The sequence below is a fragment of the Notolepis coatsorum genome (genome assembly GCF_963971535.1).
Source record: "Notolepis coatsorum genome assembly, chromosome: 7".
Lineage (NCBI taxonomy): Eukaryota > Metazoa > Chordata > Actinopteri > Aulopiformes > Paralepididae > Notolepis > Notolepis coatsorum.
The window spans coordinates 12,792,394-12,819,655 of NC_140171.1; the positions used below are offsets into that span (position 1 = coordinate 12,792,394).

The 27,262-nt window shown below is 41.2% G+C and overlaps 1 protein-coding gene across 1 annotated transcript in view; it reads left to right on the forward strand.

Annotated features, from left to right (window-relative positions):
* The window catches only part of LOC311231334 (uncharacterized protein), a 96,196-nt gene that overhangs the window by 37,155 nt on the left and 31,779 nt on the right, over positions 1 to 27,262 (forward strand). The window contains exons 14-20 of the mRNA XM_084317888.1: positions 6,988 to 7,077; positions 7,158 to 7,235; positions 8,064 to 8,168; positions 19,772 to 19,880; positions 20,385 to 20,441; positions 25,360 to 25,488; positions 27,019 to 27,081. Of these exons, the coding sequence (XP_084174014.1) occupies positions 6,988 to 7,077; positions 7,158 to 7,235; positions 8,064 to 8,168; positions 19,772 to 19,880; positions 20,385 to 20,441; positions 25,360 to 25,488; positions 27,019 to 27,081 (631 nt within the window). The remainder of the gene's footprint in view (positions 1 to 6,987; positions 7,078 to 7,157; positions 7,236 to 8,063; positions 8,169 to 19,771; positions 19,881 to 20,384; positions 20,442 to 25,359; positions 25,489 to 27,018; positions 27,082 to 27,262) is intronic.

The window sequence follows — 27,262 nt, forward strand, 5'->3', positions numbered from 1 at the left end:
CTGTTCGATCCCAGCGCTCCACATTGCTTTCAGTTTAGCTGGTCGTCCGTACTAATACACATTGGCCGTATTAGGGGGTGGGAAACTGATGGGTGGGGATCGGGCGTTGTGGACAGCGACTCCTACAGGTCGGTTGGTGCGCCTGCGCAGTAGAATCAGGAAGTGTCGGGGGCAGCGTGAGCCTCCCACGCGTTACTCCTCGCCACTGAGAGATCGAGCTGCGCAGGTGAAAAGATGCGACTGCTGTTACCTCAAGTACCGGAGGGGACTTGTGCTATGTATGACTTAGTCCACATTGCAGCCGGCTTGTGGGAGGCAGGAAACAACGTTCGTGACAGGGGAGGGTTGAATTGGATGATACGAAATTGGGATGGGAGAAAATATAGAAAATGGGAGAAAAAGTGGATTAGAAAAAAAAAAAAAAAAATATTCTAAAAATAAATTTAGTTTAAGAGAATAATAATAATAATAATAATACACTTTATTTGTATAGCACCTTTCATACAGAAACTGCAGCTCAAACTGCTTCACAACAGAAAAAAGACGGGCATAAAATGAGCACATAAAGTGCAGACATATAAAATCAGAATCTCAAATACATTATTTTATTTAAGTGTATAATACATATATATTTTCTTTTTACAGTTTTTGTATTTTTCTGACATGGGGGCTCAACAATAAATGACAATCAGAAATGTCAAGTTGCATGTTGTTATTCTAACAGCTTAGTTCTGTTTTTTCTGCATTTCCAATTTATTTATTTAAATTATAAATTGATCAGGGATCAATAAGGGAATCGATAAAGAATCTGATCGATAAGCAGAATCGCTAATGGAATCGTATCGATAAAATCTTATCAATTCCCATCCCTAGTTATAGCTCTACAAACAAGGTGACCGTTCCCTATCTATCTAGTGGTGGCCTCGCTACAGACGGCTGCGGCTAATAGATGGCACCCAAAGTGTTAATTGATGGAATGATGCCGCTGAATGATGGAAAATTTAGTAATTTTGAGAAGAGGACATCCAGAGCTTTCAATGAGCGTTGGCATTTTTCAAAACTACACATCCCAAAGGTCTCTAGCTTTCGGCAAGCAAATGACTTCCTGGTTATTTTTTTTTTCTTATTACTCAGGATTATATACCACAAAACTGAACGTTATTGGCATATATTGGAGCACAGTTAGTTTGTCTCCCCTATTTTGAGCATTTAGCAACCATCCGATTTGAAATCAGTTTCAAAATGGCGGAGCTCTGGCAAGAATAAGAAACAGTAGATTTCATTATCTGTTCTTATTAGGGCTGTCTTAAATACTTCAAAGCTTCGAAGCTTCGTTCGATGGCACAAGCTTCGAACATTAAAAAAAAATCAAAGTAAAAAAAAAAAATTAAACTTTTTTTTTCAAATCTTTTATTTTATTTTTATTTTTACTTCGGTGTGTGTGTGTGTGTGCATGGGGCCATTGGGTGGGGCCGGGGGACAAATACACTGAAGGAAAGTAACCCAGCTCAGCACTGCCCAAATTATATCATCACTATTGCCTGTTTGAAGGATATCATCCTCAAACACATATACACCACCTACACGCCTATTCTCAGTCCTTGCCCCACAATGGTGGAATGAACTACCCACCCCAGTTAGGACAGCCGAATCCCATCCAATCTTTCGCCGTCGACTAAAGACGCACTTCTTCAACCATTATCTGAAATAAAATAAAAAAATCTAACCCTAACTAACCTTACTGTCATGCACTTGTCCTAATAAACTAACCTACACTGTAACACGCAACACTTTGATAAATATTGTTACTCAGCTGATAGAGTTGTATCCTTCCTGATGACCTGTCGTACAGAACTTGTAAGTCGCTTTGGATAAAAGCGTCAGCTAAATGACTAAATGTAAATGTGAATGTAAATGCCTTGTAGAATTCCACACATAAGAAAGAAAGATACTGGGATGAATAAACAAAATAGGAAATAAAATGTAGAAATGCATGCAATACATAAATAAATATGAATCTCCATATATGAAATATAACATTTAGATAAGGTGCTACTGAGATGTTTTGGTGAGTTCTTTGTTTTTTTGTGGAAGTAGCCCTTCTTAAAAATGCATGAACATTCACTGATAATTGGTCTGTAGTGGAGTCTACAAGGTCTACATTGCCGGACCATGTAGAATCCGGACCTTGTAGACTGACATAATTCTGTGCATAGTTTAGTCTACACAGGCCATATTTCAAATAATCAAAATCTTACTTCATTCATCTTAAACATTCTTGATTTGGGGGATTGGTAGTTCCCATGAAATCTGAAGTTGTTCAAACGACAACAGCGATCCACCTTGAATTAAATCACACTGTGTTAGTGTGTTGGCTGCGTCACAGTCACGAAAGGGGCTACTTAATTCATTAATCCAATCCACTTTATTTATAGAGCACATTTAAAAACAACAGTTTACCAAAGTGCTGTACAAGTCCCACAACATAAGATAAAAAAAGAAAGAAAAAAAAATTATATAAAAAAAATATATATATTTTTTTTTTATTCGAAGCTTCGAATTAAAATCGAAGCTCGGCCCTGAAGCTTCGATTGCCAAAAAAAATTCGAAGGTCAGCCCTAGTTCTTATGCACGCCTGGTGATACTAAATCCAAATTGAACTCGGCCATTTGAAAGATAAGATTTGGCCCAATCCATAAATGTGCGAATTGGCTATAATAAAGTAATTTATAGGCCTGCTATTCTATATTCTATAATAATATTTCAAATTGCATTGGTCCGGATGGGAGAATTCAGTACTGTATCTACAAAACCTTCTGTTTAATAATCTTCCCTTTATTCATTTCCAACATGAGTCTGCGCTCCAATATATGCCAATAACGTTCAGTTTTGTGGTATATTATCCCAAGTAATAAGAGATATAAAATAAAAATGCATACAGAAGTAATTTGCTTTTTTTTGACCTAGAGGCCTCTGGGAAGTGTATTTTGAAAAATGCCAACGCTCATTGAAAGCTCTGGATGTCCTCTTCAAAATGGCCGACTTTCGCGATCATAACAGAAAAACTAAAACTAAAATCGAACTAATGACACTTTAACCTATTGGTAAACTAATGTATTGATGATAATATACATTATAACTGCTGTTGTGACATGGTTGTGATGTTTATACTTGAATATGTTTGGGGGAAAAAAACTATAATTTTGTCACAGTCTGTAGAGCTTGATTTATGACGTGATGTCATCTGCGGTCCGCACGGGTAGAAGAGGTTAAGAGGTTAAATATGATTTTGATGGGTCTTAAACATTTATTGTATTAGGAAGTTACATTGAAATTTTGTCATTTAGCTGACGCCTTTATCCAAAGGGACTTACAAGTTCTGTACGACAAGTCAGCAGGAAGGGTACAACACTTTCAGCGGAGTAACAATGTTCATCAAAGAGTGCTGAAACTTGGGCGCTGCATTGTTGAGTGCATAGTAGTAGAGAGTATAGACCTATTAGTATAGTAGGAAGAGTGCATGATAAAAGACAGTTTTCTTTAGTTTTTTGGTAAATTTAAGATTTTAAGTGAAGAAGAAACATAGAAGTCGACTTCTATGTTGTGATAACTTCTCTGTATCTCGTTTATGTATTGTATTAGAAAGTTACTTCTATGTTGTGATAACTTATCTGTAGCTCGTCTAAATGTCTTGTATTAGAAGTTACTTCTATGTTGTGATAACTTCTCTGTATCTCATTTAAATGTATTGTATTAGGAAGTTACTTCTATGTTGTATCTTGTTTAAATGTTTTGGTGGTAAATGTCTGCTTACTGCAAAGTAAGCAGTATGGTAATAGCCATACCGTATATCAGTTCCTCCAACAATTTGTAATGACTTTCATACTTTTTTGCCAGTATAGGTGTGAAATAAGCATTCAATTATATTCAAAGTGGTCTTAACAAGCTCTTAACAAGTCTTAGACTTAAAATGTTAAAACCTGCAGGAACACTGTACTAGGGAAAATGCAATGGAATGGCCCACAAAGTTGTCATTTGCAATGGAATGGCCCACAAAGTAGGGCTGGGCGATATGGCCTCTAAATGATATCGCAATATTTTTGGCCATATCACGATACACGATATATATCGCGATATTGTGACATTTCCTCTAAAGCACTTAAAAATGCTTGATTTAACCCTTTGATGCATACAGTCACGCCAATATGATGATTATAATAAGTCCCTGCAACATATGTTTGCATTATTAAACCATGAAGATGCTTTAAAAAATAATGAAATGAAAATGTACTAAGAGTAGTCTACATTCAGTCTTATTTACATCTAAGACGATTTATATAAAATACTTTTGCACGGTACTGTGTTTTCTATCCACTTTAGCCAAACACACACACATATATATATTAAACTAAATAAGACTTGTGCACATCTAGTTGGACCCCGACTGGAGGTGCAGGTCAGCGCAAGAGAGATATATAACTAAAAGGAGAAAACCTTCAAAAAGAAAGAAGGGACCGCACACTCCTAGGACTGGTTTTTGCTTTTTTATTGCACAACGCGTTTCGCTTCTGCTTCCTCAGGTGCTATGCTATGCATCGGCCGATATCGGCATTAAAATGTGATATCGGAAAATATCGGTATCGGTTAATTTTTTTTATACGTTGATGATGTCCGATATTATCGGCCGATATCGGCATTAAAATGTGATATCGGTTGATATCGGTATCGGAAATTAAGAGTTGGACAATATCGGTATATCGGTATCGGTAAAAAAGCCAATATCAAGCATCCCTAGTATCTATACACACTACTGTGAGAAAATAATAATCACACACAAAGGGATAATGGCTTATAGCAGACTTAATGATTTTAGAATATTTCAGATAATGAAATTAAATGTTTATCATCAACTATCCAGTTAGTATTTATACTGTAACGTTTGGCTACTTTAAATCATTAGAGAGAGAGAGAGAGAGAGAGAGACAGAGAGAGAGAGAATGTAAACAGGAAGAGTTTAACACACAGAGATGGAAACTGGATGATATAAAGAAACGAATAACCAATAAATATGAAGTTTATGTTTAAACTTCTGTTGTCAAACGTCATCAATATAACCCACCCCCTTTCCTCACTAATGGAACTAGTGTTGTGGAGTCCGCTTTGAGCGTTTTCCAGGGTTAGCATCTAACGCTAGTTAGCTTAGCCTAGTCATCATGGATAACTTGGTTAGCAGCTAACGTTAGCCCATTGCTTGCGTCAATTAAAGTCTCATCTCAGCCGCAACGTGACAACATATACTCTTATGTTCACGATATAATAATTTACTACATCTCATGTAGAACAAGCCGCGATACATCGAGTATACTCGATATATCGCCCAGCCCTACCACAAAGTAGGAAACTCTGGCATGATCTCTCAACTCTCGACATAATTTCAACATGGCGGTATACACTGTAACATGTAATCAACAGTGTTCTAATCTTTAGAAGACACTGAAGCTAGGTTCAACTTCTCGTCCATACCAGTGTGGCAGCCTAATCTGCAAAGTTTCCCAGCATATATTGTGCTGGGAAGCCAGATACACAAACACCAGCCTCTTGCAGGGTCATGTGCTCCTGCCTTAGATAAACTTCCCAAGCTGGACACTGGAATGCACTGAGGTCATAATTCCAATTTCCCCAGCTGGGAGCTTCCGACCTGCCACTTTGAATGGATGCGGCAACAAGCCCAATGGGACTTATTATTATATCTTATTTTTTTTTTCTACCATCCCAATTTAGTCATTATGCCAATTCCATTCCTGGTCGTTGCGCGCATTGCCCTACTGTTGGTCTGGGGAGGGTGTAGACCAGTGGTAAAAAAAAATAACAGTAAAGACAAAATGTATTGGGGGGGGGGGGGGGGGGGGGAAGAAGAGCGAGTAAGAGCATAATGTATGTATTGGATTGGATTGCAAGTATTGGGTATATATCTCGTAAACTACATTTATATTGAATCAAATGGAATGTATAATCCTGTGACTTACTGTGGATATTTACTGTTAATGCTTGTGTATCTAATTTTATGTCATGTTTAAAAAAAATAAAAATGTACACAAACAACCATAGACCACAACGTCTTCATCCATAGAAGAACAAATGAGGATGAGTTGGAGACGGGGCAGAAGGAAGCACAGCTTATCTAGTCCTGCCCCTTTCTTACACTATCATGACAGTTAAAATAAAACGCTCTCTACCTGATAGAGAGAAAAAATTATAATGCATAAAATAAGGTTAAAAAACAACAATACAACCATTCTTTTTAGTTTTGAAGAAATCAAAACATTCCCTGAGAGCGACTATCTATTTGTCTATCAGTGATTCATTTATTATTATTATTTTTTTTTTAACTGTGCACTATTATTGCTCTGTTTTGTTTCTATGACGGTACCCATGGTGATTTCACTGGGATGTGGGTACATTTCCTGATTCAGAGCCTACATTTAAATTCAACTCATTTGGACGTAGCAGCTCAAATCTTTTTAAATAAAAATAAATTATACTTTGGTATCTATAAGAAGAAGACGACTTTATTGTACACAAGGCAATTCAAATTTGTCTTTTCGCCAATCCCTCCTAGTACTCAACGCATGCATTTCATCAGAGAGGTTAGAGCGCAGGTCACCCGCAGTACAGCGCCCCTGGAACAGGTTTGGGGTTCAGTGCCTTGCTCAAGGGCACTTAGGCAGGATGGTGTGCACCGTAGATGTAATACCAGCCACCCTTCAGCCACCAGCTGGAATACTATTACTACACCCTCCTGTCAGTGACGGGGTTCGAACCAGCAACCTTTCGGTTACTGGCCGGCCACTTTACCTCTAGGCCATCCTGCCTACCTCACTGTTGCCCATCTTCTTGTCAGACTCTGGAGAAGGCGGTCATGTCCCATGATGTTGGCGTGTTCCTTTTTAAGCTGGCCTCTCCCTTTACGATGCGTTTGTGTTCCAGTGTCAATGTTGGGCCAATCTGCTGGAGCTGGTCAACACGCCGTCGGACCCACAGGTCCCTCTGGTGGAGCCCAGTCACACCTTCATACAGGTACGTCTCTCTCCTCTCTCCCTCTCCTCAGCTTCCTGTCTCCTGTGTTTCTTCACACCGTGTCTCCCATCTCTCTCCAGGATGTGAGGACATTCTCCAGACAAATGCTGGACTACGATAGTTCCTGCAGACTCCCCTCGGTGTTAACCAGTGGAAATGTATGCATTTTACATACACACACACACACGCACGCACACACACACACACGCATATATTTACATTTAGGCATTTAGCTGACGTGTTTATCCAAAGTGACTTACAAGTCAGCAGACAGGAATAGAATAGAAATACTTTATTTATCCCGAGGGAAATTCAGCACTAAAGATCGCTCGCAGTACATTCACATTTACATTTAGTCATTTAGCTGAGACGCTTTTATACAAAGAGACTTACAAGTTTTGTACAACAAGACAGCAGGAAGGGTACAACTCTTATCAGCTGAGTAACAATAAACACATTGTAACAACAGTAACCGTAATCATTTAGGTAGTCAAAACAAAAGTCACGAAAGAAGAATAAAATAATAAATAATAAAATACGGTCCGGGATATACATTCTGAGATATGTATATACAGCCAAAAATATACATTAACATGTACAGTAATTAGTGTACAATTGTAAAATGTCGATTTAAAAGTAAATGTCCAGGAAGATTATGCCAGATAGTACTGTCACTCTGTGCTCAGTGATGCGTTATAAAGTCTGATGGCTGTTGGTGTGTTTGTGTGTGTATTCAAGAATTCTTGGAGGTGTGTGTGTTCAAGAGTTTTTAATAGGGCTATCTCCAGTCTTGTGGTTTGTGGGGGGGAAAAGCTGTCCCTGAACCTGTTGTGTTTGTCTATCTGTATCTATCTATCTATCTGTCTGTGTGTGTTTGTCGATCTCTGTGTGTTTGTTTATCTGTATCTGTATCTGTGTGTGTGTTTGTCGATCTCTGTGTGTGTGTGTGTGTGTGTTTGTTTATCTGTGTGTGTGTGTGTGTCCAGGAGTTCAAGGACCAGGCCTTGTTGCTGTTCGTAACGGAGGCTCTGGCTCAGCGCGTCCTCCAGTCCCCTCTCAAACCCGCGTTCCCCTTCATCGGAGCCTTCAAGGTAGCTTCCTCTTCCTGGCTCTCTGACATCACTTCCTGTCCTTGGAAAGAGGCGCAGCGGTGGCCTAAAGGATGGAGAAGTGGGCTTGTGACCGGAAGGTTGCTGGTTAGAACCCCCCGGACCTCAATCTCAATACACACCACTGATGTGCCCTTGAGCAAGGCACTTAACCCTCAACCTCTCCAGTGGAGATGCTCGATGGCCAACAGTGTATTGACTGTGGCTGTACTGAGGAGCTCCCAGGTGTGAATGTGTGCTTCTCTGGGAGTGTAAAAAAACAAAAACATCCAGATCCAACGCAGCTAGGAAGTGGCTTCAATGTGACAGTAGGTGGTCATGCTCATTTATCCCTATGGTATTTCGTGTTCTTTTCAAGCCAAGTCATCCTGCAAAGCATTTAGCTTTAGATGAAGAAGCAGCGTTGAGAAGCAGCTACCGCCAGCTGTGTAGCCCGTTAGCTTTGCAGTAGCTCTGTGCCCTACAGCCACAGTGAGCTGCCTTGACGTAGGAAACATCGTCCCGCTTCTTTGACTCGGCTGTGATGTGCCACGGTCCACACTTAGTATAATTTACGCCAAAACTTCTTTGATGACAATTTCGCATGGCACCAGCAGGTGTCATGCTAACTAGTCTGGCTTAGCTAGCAGGTGTTTTGAGACTATTGGGTCCGGATCAGACTGTAGGGCTTTTTAGAAGTTTTGTGTTGCCATTGAAAGTGGGATAATGTGGGGGCGGCTACGTGGCGTAGTGGGCAAGGCGCTCGCCACGAAACCTGGAGACGCTGGGCTTGAGAAATATAATATGGGAAATATGGGAGAAAATATAGAAAAATGGGAGAAAAAGTGGATAAAAAAAAAAGAAAGTGGGATAATGTGGAGAATGTGGCTAATGTGGATAACACCCTTCGAAATGACGGTAGAAGCATCTCCATGACCTGCGCATGCATCTTACAAAACATCCCTCACAAAACATACATGTACAACAAGTGAGTGAGTGAGTGAGTGACAATTTGCCACATATAGCCCACAGTGACAATCCTGCACCTTGTGGGGAAGAACACGGGTTAAACGGCCACTGTGGAGATGCCGACGCTTCAGGCCTGGCTTCAGATCAACGTGTGCTTTGTGTTTGTAACCAAGGAGTCTTCTCTTCCAAACCCAAAGGCACAATGGAGTTCATTGAAGGGATCAAGCCTCAACCTTCTGTTAGATCTTACTATGGACAGGGTTCGCACAAGGTCCTTGAAGTGCTTAAAGTGCTTGATTATTTTTACAAAAAAAAAGTCAAGGCCTGGAATTCCTTAAACAGCCCATTTTTAACAAGGTGCTTAAAAAGTCCTTGGAATTCAAATCAACCTTTCGCATTGAAAGTTTTGTTCATCCATGATACAATAGACCTGTCGCTAAACCACGCCCCCTTTGAAAACTCGGTCAAGCTAAGCCGACCGTGGATGACTCTCGTTGGCGATGGCCGTAGGTAGCCCCTTTCCTGACTGTGATGCAAGCCTTGCTTCACAGTCACGAAAGGGGCTATGCCGCGGGAGATTTACCACAGCAGGTAATAGACCTGTTTTTTAAAGATAACACAAATATTTCATCTAGAAGCAGACAGAGAGGGTTACATTATGCAGTGGAAAAGTACGTTCATGAGATTAGCGGTGGGACGATACATAGATCCAGATCGATATATCGATCTATTATCAATAATCAAATAGGATCGATGCAACGTAAAAAGATCGATTCATATTGCGATACTCTTATTTTGAAAATCCCATGGAGTGTCGTATCCGCTCGGCTCAGATCAACAGCACACAGCAGTAGCGTCTAGAGTCACTAGAGCAAGGCTAGTGTGCCTATTCTGCGACCCAAAACATGTCCCTGCTGTTTTATTCCGCAACGGGTCAAATGCATCTAACCTGCTTTGCAATCCTCGCCATTCCATTATGCCCACGTCGCGTTAAGGATAGAAATTAACGTTACGTTAGCATAAGCTAACAACAAGCTAACCCAGAGCCATAGGCAGAGAGAAGTGGGGACTGGGAAGGAGGGTGCATTCTCGAGACAGCGCCACTACCAGGATCTGGCTGGTACTGCACCTTCGGACTCCCAATATGCCTTTTCCAGCCAAAATACAGCTCTGTGACAGTGAATAGGATATTAATATCGGGGGAAAAAAGAAAAACAAACCAAAAACAGTGAACAGGAGGTCTATTTGTATTAAAAACAATAGATTGTTTTTCATTTAATTGTCTGGAAGAGCTCAAAAATAAAAATGTCAAATGATATTTCCATTGCCTTTTTTGTTGTTGATTTGGGCATATAATATCGTCTCATATCGATCGCAGGCACCTGAATCGAATCGTATCGTATCATGGCAGACTTTGTGATATCGAAAAATATCATATCGTTGTCCAAAGAATCGATATCGTATCGTATCGTGATGAAACTGGTGATTCCCACCCCTACATGAGATACACATTTACCTTAGACCTCCATGGTGATGCAAGCATTAGCTATAGATAACGTCGCATTACTTACAGTTAGGGATGGGTACCGAATTCGGTACTTTTGAGGTACCGAACCGAAACACGTCGGTACTACCGAGTATCGAATCAAGTGAGATACAGAAAAAAAAATTACTTTTTTTTTTTTTAAACTTTTTTCTTTTCATGTCAACGTTCACACGCACAATATATGCTTACCTAGGATTTGACTTGATTCAACAACAAAGCAGTCGGAGCAATGGCAAGCCGAAAACTGTTGAAATTGTAGTTATTTGAAGTTTGGATAATTTTTTTTCACGACTCAGGTAGGTAAATAACATTTCTTGAGACTAAAGTACCGAAAAAAGGTACCGTTGGGTACCGGTATCGATTCACAGGTACCGGTATCGGTTCAAATGTGAAAGGTACCCATCCCTACTTACAGTTGACTTGATTGAAGATTACAAGAACTATGACGATAATCCATGATTATTACTATTGCTGATACATTTAGTTTAAGGCTAGTGGGCCAACGCAGTATACGAGCTAGACCCGACAGTTGTGTCACTACTAGTCACTAGAATGAGGAAAAAAGTGAGAGCTGTCACTTGCCAACAATCCTCATCCATTATGGGGTGAGACGTCAGAGAATGGTATGCTGCACATTCTAGTGTACATCAGGTCAAATGATTGATTACACTAACTATAAATGTATAGTGATAGAGACCAAAGTAAAAATACCTAATAATAAAATAGACCTAATAATAGGGGGCGACAGTGGCTTGGGAGTAGAGCAGTCGTCTGGTAATCCGGAGGTTCCGGTTTGATTCTCGCTCCTCCCAGGCAGCGTGTCGAAGTGTCCTTGAGCAAGACACTGATGAGCAGGTTGGCACCTTGCATGGTTGCCTCCACCGTCGGTGTGTGAATGTGTGCGTGAATGGGTAAGATGTGAGAAACAAATTGTAAAGCGCTTTGGATAAAAGCGCTATATAAATACAGCCATTTACCAAAATACCTGTAAATCACAGTATATGGGTACAGGACATTTTCTTTTTCTTATAACTTTTCTTATAACACTAAGTATAAGTTATATTTAATATAAATATAAATAAATGCATATACAACACATTCTCAAGATAGATCACTCTGATTAGAAAAGAAAACCCACAACTAAAGTGTACATAAATAGCCACTATTTTTAATATATACAATAAATATACATGGATTTACAGTTACACAAATGGATGTACGATATAAACTGGAATAGCGAACAATATCATGTGTTGTTGTGATACATCTATGGTAATTTACCATTATATTCTTGTAGCCAAATGAATGCTGTGACTAGGCTTAAAATTGATTTTGTCCCAACCCCAGACCCATAGTTCACAAATCGAATTAAAATGTTATCGCTGGATGCACATTGTCAATCTCCTGACCCGTTAGTCATAGTCACAACATTTGCTGTGATTATTGATGACCCTTGGAAGGAGAAACATGTTGATTTTGGTTACCCTTTCTTCTAGTACTTCCATTATGGATTAATAGCCTGGTCTGTTGACATTTGCAATATCAGCAACTGTTGATGAAGATTAAGTAGTAGATGCCTATAGAATATGTACTGTACTTTTACTTTTGAAACTTAATACAGTACTGTAGTGATTGTAATGGTACATAATTCACCCACGGACCTATTCTCCACTTGCACAACCTGAAAGTAGGCACTTCCGGCTGACTTCTGGTTGCGAATGGTACTTCCTGTCCCATCCAAATACATTGTTTTTAGCTACTTTTCTCCTGTTATTTAAACAACTTTGTCGTCACAGAGAGGCAATGAAACGTTTGTATTATTATAGTATAGAATGTATTTAATAAGCAAACGTTTGTCAGCAGGGTTTTTGGGCTGTATTTCATGTAAAAACGTTTACTGTTAGTTTACTTGCTCACGCTAATTAAGGCTAATGCTGGCTAACAGAAGCTAGCGCAAGAAACGACGCCGCAAAGTATTGTTTATAGTGCATTTCTTGCCACCTTATAGCATTTGTACATTTGTATGACAGTCTATAATGCTCCCGTGAGGTTTTTACGGACGTTTTGGTAATGATTTTCACTATAAAATCATATTTCTAAATGACAGGAAGTTGATAAACTGGCCGGAATAGCTTTGAGCTAACTATCTTTGCCGATGCATTCCATTCTAAACGTAACGTTAGTTGTTCAAAACATTACCGGTCTATATAATTTGTTCCTCAACGTTATATAGACAGGTAATGTTTTGTAAACTAACTGCAGCCTGCTACAGTTAGAAGCTAACGTTAGCCAGCAAGCTGCAGCCTGCTACAGTTAGAAGCTAACGTTAGCCAGCAAGCTGCAGCCTGCTACAGTTAGAAGCTAATGTTGAGGAACAAATTATATAGACAGGTAATGTTTTGAACAACTAACGTTATGTTTAGAATGGAATGCATCGGCAAAGATCGTTAGCTCAAAGCTATTCCGGCCAGTTTTCATCAACTTCCTGTCATTTAGAAATATGATTTTATAGTAAAAATCATTACCAAAACGTCCGGGAAAACCTCACAGGAGCATTATAGACTGTCATACAAATGTACAAATGCTATAAGGTGGCAAGAAATGCACTATAAACAATACTTTGCGGCGTTGTTTCTTGCGCTAGCTTCTGTTAGCCAGCATTAGCCTTAATTAGCATGAGCAAGTAAACTAACAGTAAACGTTTTTACATGAAATACAGCCCAAAAACCCTGCTGACAAACGTTTGCTTATTAAATACATTCTATACTATAATAATACAAACGTTTCATTGCCTCTCTGTGACGACAAAGTTGTTTAAATAACGGGAGAAAAGTAGCTAAAAACAATGTATTTGGATGGGACAGGAAGTACCATTCGCAACCGGAAGTCAGCCGGAAGTGCCTACTTTCAGGTTGTGCAAGTGGAGAATTGTTAGGAACATTCTAGAAAATTAGTGCCGCCCGAACATTCTGGAACGTGTGTGATGTCATGGCAGTACATTCTAGAACCTTAGTTCTGCCCGATCATTCTGGAACGTTGGTGATGATGTCATAGTAGTACCTTCTAGAACCTCTAACATTCCTATTAAATTTTAAGCATTCTTTAGCTTTCTAGTAATGTCCACCTTCCGGGGAGCCTGCTCCACAGGCCGGCACTCCTCATCTGGAGTAAGAGGGGAGGAGAGAGGGATGAGGGGGAGGGGCAGTAACATCTCCAGCACACCTCATTCTGTGAAAAAAACACAAAAAGCTGAGTATTAGCTAATAGCATAGACAGATAATAATAATAGTTCATTTATGGAGCATCTTTCATACATAAAATGCAGCTCAAAGTGGATTTTATTGATTCCTACAAACCGGTTGATACACTCACACTCATCTGTGGCCTTTTGGAATAAACCTAGTGGCTACAGTCAGCGTTAGAGTATGGTCAGGGTTAGCTTATGGTTATGGTTGGGGCTAGGTTATGGTTCTTTATATAACCTTTATTTACCAGGGTAGGTTGTGTATAACCTTTATTTACCAGGGTAGGTTCTGTGTATAACCTTTATTTACCAGGGTAGGTTCTGTGTATAACCTTTATTTACCAGGGTAGGTTCTGTTTATAACCTTTATTTACCAGGGTAGGTTCTGTGTATAACCTTTATTTACCAGGGTAGGTTCTGTTCATAACCTTTATTTACCAGGGTAGGTTGTGTATAACCTTTATTTACCAGGGTAGGTTCTGTGTATAACCTTTATTTACCAGGGTAGGTTCTGTGTATAACCTTTATTTACCAGGGTAGTTTGTGTATAACCTTTATTTACCACGGTAGGTTCCGTGTATAACCTTTATTTACCAGGGTAGGTTGTGTACCTTTATTTACCAGGGTAGGTTCTTCTGTGTATAACCTTTATTTACCAGGGTAGGTTGTGTACCTTTATTTACCAGGGTAGGTTCTTCTGTGTATAACCTTTATTTACCAGGGTAGGTTCTGTTTATAACCTTTATTTACCACTAGCTGGCTCTACTAGTACTAGCCCTGCTATCAATCCAGTCCAGAGTATAAGCTAAGGTTATGATGCAGAAAGCTAACCTTATGATGCAGAATTATCTGCGGTATCGTTACATGTTGGCAGCTAACGTTAGCTAACTGGGCTGGATATACGATAGCTAGTTCGCAGTCAAAGTCAAACGTTAGCAAACTAATAGTTTGGTCTACGTTTCTAATGCATGCCGTCAAATATATATATATATATATATATATATTTTTTTATAAACATAACATCAAATTAGACACACAAGCATTAACAGTAAACATCCAATGAAATCACCATTTGAATCATAAATGTAGTTTACGAGGGGCGGCTACGTGGCGTAGTGGGCAAGGCGCTCGCCACGAATGCGGAGACGCTGGGCTCGCCTGTTCGAGCCCATCGCTCCACATTGCTTTCAGTTTAGCTGGTCGTTCATACTAATACACATTGGCCGTATTAGGGGGTGGGAAACTGATGGGTAGGGATCGGGCGTTGTGGACAGCGACTCCTACAGGTCGGTTGGTGCGCCTGCGCAGTAGAATCAGGAAGTGTCGGGGGCAGCGTGAGCCTCCCACGCGTTACTCCTCGCCACTGAGAGATCGAGCTGCGCAGGTGAAAAGATGCGACTGCTGTTACCTCAAGTACCGGAGGGGACTTGTGCTATGTATGACTTAGTCCACATGGGTGACCGAGTCGCGGGACAGTCCTGATATTGGGCCGTTTGTCCCGCGTCCCGCAACAACAAAGCAATGTCCTGCAATTCAAAGATAAAAAAAAATATATATATATATATTTTATATTTTTTATTTTTTATTTTTTATCTTTCAAAGATTATTATTTAAATTTTTTTTTAAATGTTGTTAATTTAATGCCTCGTTCCAATACCCTCTTATATTTAAAATAAAAGAATCGGGCGACGTCACAAACCAATGCATTGCGCAGCCGAGCAATAGTATCCATCTGCAGGACCACAGCACCGACACATTTAGGACCGCAACACTTTGCGGACCCACACTCTCCAGACCCTCGCTCCCATTGGCTGATTTGGGTCACGTGACCGTCCCACCCAATGGCTGAGTGGAGTGTGGGTCCGCAAAGTGTCACGGTCCTGAGAGTATCGGTGCTGTGGTCCTGCAGCAGGATGCATCTCCAGCCGAGGCTGCTGAGCAGCTCACTCGAGTCGCGCTGCCTGTCACCTGTCTGAGCCGGTGTTCTGCGAAATTCTACTACTCTGCTGAGAACTGCTGCCGTAGCGCGAATCGCCTATATGTTTGGACAGCTGGGTGACGTCACCCTATAGTTCACTCCGAATTCCAACAGGTGTACCGACATTTTATCATCTACAAATACATTCGGCTGCAAAGCCAATTACATGCAAATATTTACATGCATATACAGTTCAAAAGGTGCAATGAAAAACATATGTTTAAGATATTGTTTAAGATATATCAACAACAAGACTCAACAAGACGTTCGTCAGCAAGGTGGCAGGATATTGTAGTGTGAACGATTGTGGGTCATGCGAATGCGTGCGCCATGCTTGCCAGCAGGTATAGTAGAATTTCGCAGAACACCGTTTCAGATGATCCCCAAAAGGTAGAATGCTGCCACTGACAGGAGCTTCACCATCAGACATGGAGGAGAGGGGGACGTCACATATAGTTGTTCAGCAAGTCTGGCCCGACTATTATTGAGAACTGAATCAATCAGAGGGTCGGTTTGTTATAATAACAGAATACACGGGGAGTATCGCCGGGACACTGTCCAGAGGGAAGGGGGCAATAGAATCCGGAGGCTAATATCCCCAAAACCGGAGGTGAGTTTAATAAGATTAATAACAAAATGAGCTATATATAGCCTACCGTCTGCGTCGAATATGATATATAGGCATTTAAATAATAAATACATTTATTTAATTTTAATTAGCAATAAAATTTTTTTTAATTTTCTGCTGTGAGACCGGATAAAACTAGTCTCTTTAGCTGTATAGGGGCTGCAAACTGAAAAACATCATTCAACAGCAATACAGAGGGGTGTACAGGTATGTTCAGAAATAAGAATTCTGATAATTGCTGGGACACTTCTTTCCAGAATATCTTAACCGGTGGGCAATCCCAATACATGTGCATAAATGTACCCTCATCCCCATTTGTACATAAGGAACATTAGGAGTCTTGTTTAAGTCCCATTCTGTTCAATCTTATAGGAGTCGGGTATGTCCTATGAATATAATTGAGATTAATTTGTTGATGGTCCGGGTTACGTGACGCAATTCGAACGTTTGCCCAGACTTCTTGCCAATCAAAATCTATTTCCAAGTCTGGTATATCCCTCCTCCAGACTGAGTCTAGGGGGAGGATTCCATACGAGGACGTTAGTAAGTGATGATAAAAATCATATACGAAGCCTCTCGATGTCTCTCTTTCATAGAAGAATTTGTGATATCTGTGGTGCTCAATTGGTATCCTTAATGGGACTCCATGAGCCTTCAAACAATCCAATAACTGTGCGTAAAAATAATATGTGAACTGGTGAGGTTACATTTTTTATGTATATCTTGATATTTCAAAAACCCTGTTTGTTGAAATATCTCCCAATGTGTGTATGCCCTGCTTTTCCCATTTGGGGTATCTTATAGTCGTTTTCCAATAAGGAGTGCATTGTTATTGAATAGGGGAGTATGACTATGCCATTTATGTTGGTTAAAATATTTTTTTTGTGTTCCACGCCATATCCGGATCACATGTAATAAGGGGGCCAAATTTCAATTTGCATTGCTTAATTGATAATATGGTGTATACTATGTCCTGCAGTATGCCGTCAAATATTATGTCTTTATGAATTGACCTTACCTTTGAGCAAACATATAAGTGTCCTTGGTAATGGTAGCTGCTAACTTTAGCTAACTAGGCTGGATATACAATAGCTAGTTCGCAGTCAAAGTCAAACGTTAGCAAACTAATAGTTTGGTCTACGTTTCTAATGCATGCCGTCAAATATTATGTCTTTATGAATTGACCTTACCTTTGAGCAAACATAAGTGTCCTTGGTAATGGTCTTCACATTCAGTTGTGTATGTGGTCGACGACACAGTAGAATCCACCGCTTGCACTTCTCTAGTTTTCGTTTGGGCTTCGGAAAAGGTATGAAATATACTCCTCCATCCAGTCTTTCAGGGTACCTGGTGTCCGAATTACAGGTACCCCACGCACAGCGTTTCACCATCGGATATTATGTAGATAATAACATAAAACTGAACTCTTGACAGTGGTTTCGATCAAAGCCGTCTGGTTTGATACAGCCTACAAACCTAGTTGACCGAGGTTTGTGCAGCGAGGATTTTGCTCTGATATGATTGGACAAATTCTATTTTGGGGCGTGGTTTAGCGACAGGTCTATTGTAATGAATCAAGAAATAGCATTTTTTTTAACTAATTGTCGGAAATTGGTTTTAAGCCATAAATATTGGATACAAAGAAACGTATAATTTTTTTTTTTTTATCAAATTTTTCTTTATTTTCAATAATAATATTTTTTCTATATTTTTCTCCCATCCCAATTTAGTCATTATGCCAATTCCCCCTCCCCTTCCTGGTCGTTGCATGCATTTGCCCCCTACTTGCCGGTCTAGGGAACCCTGAAGTCTATCACATGCTTCCTCCGATACATAGGAGACAGCCAGCAGCCTCTTTTCACCTGACAGCGCGGGCTCTCATTGGTGAAGTGTAACACGTGGGAGGATCACACTACCTTCACCAGTTCCTTCCCTCGCTGTGCAGGTGCCCTGACCGACCTGTAGGAGTCGCTGTTTACAACGACCAGGATACCACCCTGTAATGTAATGTAAATGTAAATGTACCACCCACCGGCTTCCCTCCTGCTGACTGCCAATTGTGTCAGTATGATGACCGGCCCAAGCCGGAGGCATCCTTGACAGCCGGATTCGATACCAGTGTCTCTGCGGTGGTAGACCGACGCTTAGTCCGCTGCGCTACCCGGCCCCCCATATAAAAACCTTTTTAAAGGTGAATTGAATCCTTTTAAATGACCTTTTTTAAATGAAAACTAGTGCTTGGAAAAGTACTTGAAAGTCCTTGAATTTCATTTTGCAGTGAAAGTCTGTGGGAACCCTGTATGCACTCGTATAGCTGGGGAACAGTTCGGACCCAAGTGCGTTTCCCCTCACGGCTATTGTATTGGCAAACACTGCAGCGGGAGATACATTTGGGTCTGTGTCGAATGTTTCATGTGGTCAAAGCTGAAGCCGTCTATAGATGGTTGCACTGGAATGTTTTGTGTGTTGCTAGGAAACGGCTAAAACTACAGTTGACTTCCTGTTGCAGTGTTTGTTCACCCTTTCACTGCGACAATACCGGAGGTTAACCCTTTCACTGCCACACGACAAAGGGTTAACCATTTCACCGCCACACTACAGAATGTTAACCCTTTCACTACCACACTACAGACGGTAGTAGTAGTAGGGTTAATATCCACAGTAGAGCGAGGCCTGTTGGCGGCAAACAATTTTTTTTAGAATTTACTTTCAGGGCGGTCAGGTGGCGTAACGGAGATTGCGTTCGTCACCAAACCCCGGAGCGGCTAGATTCGCCTGTTCGAATCCAGCTCACAGCTCCGGGGTTGTCACCAGCTTGGCTGGCCGTTCACACTAATACAATTGGCAGTATTAGAGGGTGGGAGAAGCTGGCGGGTGGGTCCGGGTCATTGTAAACAGCGACTCCTACAGTTCGGTCGGGGTGCCTGCTAAGCGCGGATAGGACTTGAATGGGATAGTGTGATCCTTCCACACGCTACGCCCTCTCAATGAGAATCCGCGCTGCCAGGTGAAAAGAAGCGGTTGATTGGCTGGACGTGTGTCGGAGGAAGCATGTGATAGCCTCCACTCTCCCAGACTGACTGTGGGGGGTAAGTGCGCAGCGACCAGGAAGGGGATTGGGAATTGGTATAACGACTAACATTGGGATGGGAGAAAATCGGAGGAAAATGGAGGGGGGAAAAGATAAAAAAAAAAAAAAGTACTTTCAGATCAACTTGTTTCTTTCCCGTCTCTCCTCCAGGACAACATGTGGTGTTTACGGTATCTCTGTAACAGCCTCACCTCCTCTAAAGGCACCTACCACTACTTCCTGCAGAGAGTCCAGCTGGAGCTGGAGAAGGCAGGAGGAGGTGTGTATGTTTGTTTTGTATGTGTCATTGCTCCAATCACTTTCATCCAATCAGAAATAATCGCTTGTCCTTGAGATCGTTTTGTCTGTTTATCCTGTATATGGTACAAGTCATCTGACGAACTGACCAGGTGTCGGCCCTGCTAATTGTCAGGGTTCAAACTATGTGGGTATCAAACAGGAAGAAAAACTGCCAGGTTTTAAACTGAGTATCAAACGGGGACCAACATTTGTTCAATGTAATTGTCAGTTTGGTTCTTATCAATGTTCTTATCAACAATCAGTGTAGTGGAGACACTAATGAGTAGCCTGGCAGTGTAGTGGAGACACTAATGAGTAGCCTGGCAGTGTAGTGGAGACACTAATGAGTAGCTTTCTGAACCCATGTCCTCAGAAGCATATCCACTGTCAATAATTGAATCCTATGTACAGTATGTGTTATCTGTGAATTAAAAGTTATTTAAATGTTTGCACATTTTGTGAAAATGTATTTATTTTCTTACAGGTTCTCCAGAAATTATACAGAATATACTACAGACCTCGTTTCAATTCACGAGAACAGGTACTGATCCATTCACATACCGGCTGCATTAGTGGAACCATGTTACTCAAGTTTGACAGTCAGAAGGGTCATGTTCAGTCTCATCAAAGGCAGTCTTGCTCATCATTGCTCCATCTCGCATGAAATGCTCCATCTCACATGAAATGCTTCATTTCACTGAATGTAAATATCTTGGTGTGGCTCGATGAGAGATTTACATTTAAATTCCATGTGGACAACCCTGCCTCAAAGTTGCGACTGAAAAGTTGGTTTCCTAGAAAAAACACAACCAGCTTTCCTTTGATTAGTAGGAAGAGTTGGCGAAGCAGTTTTCTTATCAGTCTTGGACTACTATGGTGATGTAATCTATAGGCGTTATGGCTGCAGGGCCGATCACGTGATTTTCCGAAGATCGGGATCGATTTTTTTTTTTTTTTTTTAACTATTTTTTTTATTCAACAAACATGACCATGTTCACGTCTTAAACTCATACTGAGGCCTTAGTTTTGGTTTTAAATTGCACATCATCATTCATTTATTTATTGTCACACAGAGCAGAAGAATTTTGCCAAAACAAATGCATTTCCTTTGATTTAATTATACATCAAATGATTTATGTCAAGGATTGCAATGCCTCGCTTGAATGAAGTAAACTTTTCACCTGGATAACGTCAACATTCAGGGTGAATGTAATGTGAGAAATTGGGGTAATTTTTTTTTTTTTTTTTTTTTATAAAGGTGACATGCATTATAAATGCCATTTTTCAGTCTAGCATTGTATTATAGTAATAGGAGTTAGTATCAATGTGTTTTAGTGTCTAAATACCATATTGGCGGATTGCTTCCCCCCCCCCCCACAAGCTGCCGCGCGGCACACCCGAGAGGGAGAGAAAAAAAGAAAGGAAGAGAGAGGGAGGGAGGGAGAGAGGGGGCCTTATCAATAACGGCCTGTCTTCTCTCTCTCTGTAACTCTCGCTCTCTCTCTCCCACCCCCCCTCTCTCTCTCTCTCTCTCTCTCTCTCTCTCTGTCTACCAGTCGCAGACTGTGTGGACTAACTGTCACTCAAAGTGCTTATGGGCGGAGCCAGGCCATAACAGCCTGAAATCTTGAAACTGAAAAATGATGGTTTTGAGTACTTGATTAGAAATATAAAACAATGCATTTTTTTGAAAAAAACCTTACAGATGTCTTCAATAGACTCACAGGAATTGTGTAAAGTTGCCCAAATAGTGCTAGGAATAGCAACGCATGTCCCCTTTAAATATATATATATATTTCTTTATCAGATCGGGAAAGATCGGTATCGGTAGATACTCAAAATCACATGATCGGGATCGGATCGGGAGAAAAGAAATGTGATCGGGACATCCCTAGTATCTTGTATATTGTATCTTAATACGGATTAGCATTCAGACAGTTGGCAGACAGCTAGTTCCACTAATCTCCAAGGGACAGGCTCTAAAACAGTGGTGTGGAATCCTTTGACCGACTTATTCACGGAGGCCAACAACCGAGTCTTTGATTAAGGATAGAGTTCACTGACAGAATGACATGTTGCAACACGGAGAGATGTAGAAAGAACGGCAAGCTAACAAAGTATTTATACATGATAGCAGATCAAATGAGTGGAGCACTGACGTAGATGATACAAGTCATAGATATGATGTACAGACTATAAGAGAATGACGTAGAGAGAAGACTGTGTAATAGAAAAAAAGAGGAAGAGAGAAAGAGGGGTGAAGATCGATATGACTGGGAATGACATAGAAATATGAGTGAAGGCTATCTTAACACGTTGAGTGCCAGCCACGAACATGGTGACTGAAATGTCACCGATGAAGTCTCTCTCACCTCGTCGTCACTGTCACTCTGGGAAGAAGGCAACTCCTTCTTCTTTTTTGAGTTCTTCATTCCGTCAAGTTGCTAGAAAGAAACAAGATCTATATTAGTCCTGTGCTGTAGACATTCAAATGCATGCGAAACGTGTGAAAAAAACCAACAAAAAAAAACATCATGACTTATGACATGGCACATGATCAAGGCGATGACATAGTACAGTTATTTGGCAAACAACCTTTAGACTCTTTGTCAACATAAGCAGTAGGCCTGGGCGATTAATCGAGTTTCAATTTCAATTGTGATCTTGGCTTCCCCATGATCATGAAAATTAGATAAATGAGATAAAACTATTATTGTGCCACATCCCGTGTTGCTCTCGTTTTGTCCTGTGTTGTAAATGCAGCGCAAACTTCCTTCACAGCGATGCCCCCCCCTGCCATAATCGAGCAGCCCTAATAAGCAGAGGACACCAACTTATGCCTCGTCTCTATAGCCTGTGCTGTAGCCTGTCTGGCACACAGTTTAAGTTTAAGTTTATTTGGATCCCCATTAGCCAATAAATGAACTTGACTAAGAATGTTGACTAAGAAAAGTTAATAAAACCTTTACTTCCACAGATCGTCTATAAATAGATGACAAAACTATTCCTTTTCCTGGACAATAATGTGGACGTGTGTCAGCTGTGTGACCAGCACAGGGACAATAATTGTTTTTGGACCAAATAGCACTCAGTGGATGAAGAGCACAGAGACTATACATCAGACTGGCGTTGTGTTTATAATACATACAATGTATGGGATATCAGCCTCTCAGAGAGTCCCTGAGAGAAAACCCATGGGTCTGTTAAGATGACGGATTCTTTTGTTGACTGCGCGCGACAGCTGAACAGAGATGTTGAGACAGGAGTCAAAGGTGGAATTCCAGTTGGTACTAGCCAACAATGGTTTACTTCTGAAGCACACGTAGAGACAATACAGGCCTGGACCAGAGCCCGCGGGGAGTGCACCACCGCGGACCAAGGTGGCGATCAACAGAAACAGACTAGGTTATATACGTTTGGGAACGTTTGGGAAAGGATGACTCAATGGTTTATGACTTGATAGCCGACAGGCTTGCTTCTTAATATTTGTCATATGTCTGGAATATGTGAGCTATATGTCTATCCACATGTCATCACATGCTCATATCATCAGTCCTTTGTGTTTATTTCACGTGCGCATGATATCATGTGAGCTGACATCATGCGCTCATGATAGAGGATCAGGATTGATTGATTGATTGAACATTTTATTAACAGATTGCAGAATGGGTATAATACAGTACGGCTCAATACACACAAAACAAAAAAAAGGGGATGCAGACCAGAGAAAGACTTTCGTCTTGTTTACATCAGGGTCCCCCATTTTCAATTCATAATGACATTTATGACATACACAACATACATATATACAGTACTGTTACATCCAGACATTTATGACATACAAGATATATAAATATACAGTACTGTTTATTTACAGACGGCGTTTCTAAAGGAGAATATATACATTTGAGGGGGAGGAAACTGTACATTGGGGGGGGGGGGGGGGGGGGTTGGTAATTTACCGGGGCCAGTTTCGAATTGCAATCTCCCGTAGGTGCTCCTTGAGAGTGGTTTTGAATGTGGGTAGGGATTCACATTCCTTTACAGCTGTGGGTAGGGCGTTCCACATTGTTGTTGCATAATTGCGAAACGTGTTTAGTCCCTTGTTTGAGCCGAATCTGGGTTGAACATGATTTGTGGAACTCCCTCTGGTATTGTGGTCATGGTATGCACTGACCTTTGGGAAGTTATTTTCGACATGTGCATGGGTACCTTAGTGGTGTAGTGTATCTTGTAGACCAGGCCCATTGCAAGTTGCTGTACTCTGTTGTCTACTGCTCTAAGCCATCCTAGGTAGTCAAAGTGGGCAGGGGTGAGGTGGGTTTTAGGAGTAAGGTCAAGCAGTAGTCTGACCAGTTTGTTTTGTGATGTTTGTAATTTTGTTTTTAGCGCCTTTGAGGTGCTTTGGTACCATGAGGTTCAAGCATAGTCGTAGTACCCTTGAATGAGTGCTCCTGCCAGAGTCTTCAGGGTATTCTTGTTTACCAGAGAGGAGATCCGGTACAAGAATCTTGTTCGTTGGTTGACTTTTTTTTATTACATTGGTTGCCATTTTGTCACAGGAAAGATTTGCCTCTAGGATAGAACCCAGGTATGTAATTTCATCTTTCCTTGTGACAATATTGCTGAGTTTGTTATTTGAACCGAAGAGAATGGACTCTGTTTTACCCAGGTGTAATGATAGTTTGTTATCAGCGAGCCAGGTGCAGATTCTGCCGAGTTCAGAGCTGAGGGTTTGTTCAACCTGTAACTTGTACCGTTTACCTCTAATATCTGTTCTCTCCCCTCCAGGTAGGATTGCATCCAGCTCACTGATAAACTATCAAAACCAATTGCTTTTAGCTTGTCAATTAGAATGGAGTGATTGACAGTGTCGAAGGCCTTCTGTAGGTCCAGCATGACCATGCCGCAGTATTTGCCCATTTCCACCTCTTGTTTGATGTGGTCGTTCAAATAGAGAAGGCATGTGTCAGTGGAGTGGGATGTTCTGAAGCCAGATTGGAATTCACAGATTAGATTTTTCCGCAAGGTACTTTTCGACCTGTTTGTAGACTATTTTTTCCATGACCTTCGAGATGGAGGTAAGAATAGAAACAGGCCGGTAGTTGCCTGGGTCTAATTTGCTGCCCTTTTTGTGCAGGGGGGTCACTCTCGCAATTTTGAAGTCTTTGGGTATGTGTCCCTGTTTTATGGAGAGGTTTATTATGTGTGTGATGACTGGGGTGATGGCGGCTGCTGAGTCTCTGAGGAATTTGGAGGGGATGTTGTCATGGCCAATGGCCTTGTTAGGTTGGAGGGCGCTCAGTTTTTTGTGCACCTCAGCTGTTTCAAGTTTGAAGTCGTCTTTGCGGACAATTAACGTTGATAAACTGCATCCTTTAGCTGAGGACAACCAATGGACATAAGAGCATATGAGAGCAGTAAATGTTTTTCCTAAACTCATGTTAATTGTCTAAAAGGTGTGGATGGTGGTGGTAATGGAGAGGCCCTTTCATCAGACGAGCAGCAGCCTGATGCAGCAGCACCTGTGATAAAGACTCAGGCGGGTGCAGACGCCGGTGATGCCAAACCATCCACCACAACCATTGGTAAGTCAATACAGAGCCTGCGCGGTCTGTGTTGTTCAACAGGAGGGGAGAGGGAATGTTTGTCTTTTAAAGGAACACGCCCACATTATGGGGAAAATGCTTACCGTCTTCTCCAGAGTCGAGGCCGAGAAGATGGATACCAATTTCCCCCTCTGCGTTCAGTAGAAGGCTATCCGGCTGAAAGCTAGTGTGATATATCTTCAACCAGCCTACTGTATGTTATATATCCTGTTGTTTTTTCTGCTGGGTAGCTGTGTCTAGGAGAAGGTCTGGCCAACAGACGCCTCATTGCTTTTACCAACGGTTTGTGCGTTTTGCGAATCTGATTGGCCACTGACGTTTCTGGTCCGTTTCTGGTCATGTGACATGTGTGCCCAATCGTGTGACGGCAAGTTATTTGGACGGTTAAGCTTAGGCGTTCTTTCAAAGTTGGTTAAGGTTAGAGTTTGTCTTAGAGCATGGCGATAGAACGCCAGCCCTGATTCCAAACTCTAACCTTAACCAACTGCGAAAGAGTCTCCTAAGCTTAACCAGTGATAAACTAGCCGTTGGGTCGTTTGCAGGCTGTTCGACGCGGAAATGGTCTAAGTCTAAGACACTGCTCGTCATGCTATTGGGCGCACATGTCACATGACCAGAAACGTGCGTGGCCAATCAGAGCGCAAAACGGGAACGCGGAAACACAAACCGTTTGGTAAAAGCATAGACGCGTCTGGGACCGGACCACAAATGACATCACGTCATAAATCAAGCTCTGCAGACTGTCTGACATAATTATGTATATATATTTTTTTTCAAGCGTATTCAAGAATAAACATCATAACGGGGGGCGCTGGGTGGCGCAGCGGACATTGGTATCGAATCCGGCTGTCGGCGCTGCCTCCGGCTTGGGCCGGTCGTCATACTAACTCAATTGGCAGAGTTAGCGGGTGGGAAGTCGATGGGTGGTAATCTGGACGTTGTAAACAGCGACTCCTACAGGTCGGTTGGGGCGCCTGCACAGCAGAGACAGGAAAATGGCGGGGGCAGTGTGAGCCTCCTACACGTTACTCCTCGCCAAATGAGAGTCCGCGCTGGCAGGTGAAAAGATGCGACTGGCTGCCTATACATGTATCGGAGGGGACATGCGATGCAAGGCTTCTATTTTCCCTACAACCGGCCAGTGGGGGGCACATGCGAGCAATGTTCAAGACAGGGGAGGGGAGAATTGGCACGGCTAAATTGGGATGGGAGAAAAAGTGAAAAAATAATTAAATAAACATCATAACCATGTCACAACAGCACTTATAATGTATATTTTCATCAATACATTTGTTTACCAATAGGTTAAAGTGTTATTAGTGAGGTTTTAGTTTTAAAAAATGTGTTGTTGTCATCGCGGAAATCTGCCATTTTGAATTACCGGCCGTCTGTGAATGTAGTCATTTTGAGTCATTTTGAGAAGAGGACATCCAGAGCTTTCAATCAGCGTTGGAATTTTTCAAATCGATGAAATTAATAATCAATAATCAATGCTTTTGTTTCTTACAGAGAGACACATTTCCATTCATACAGAATTGGAGTGCCTGGAGATGCTCGTCGACCTGAATGGTGGTAAGTCGACCATTATTACAAACAAATACAACATTTAAATATCTTACGGCACTAATGGTAACTAATTACGAACTAATCATGTTTCTTAACGCTGCCTCTGTATGCATGTGGGTTTGAGTTCTATCTGTATACTCTCTGTCGAGTCCTAATGTCCCCACAAATATATAATCATAAATTTGGG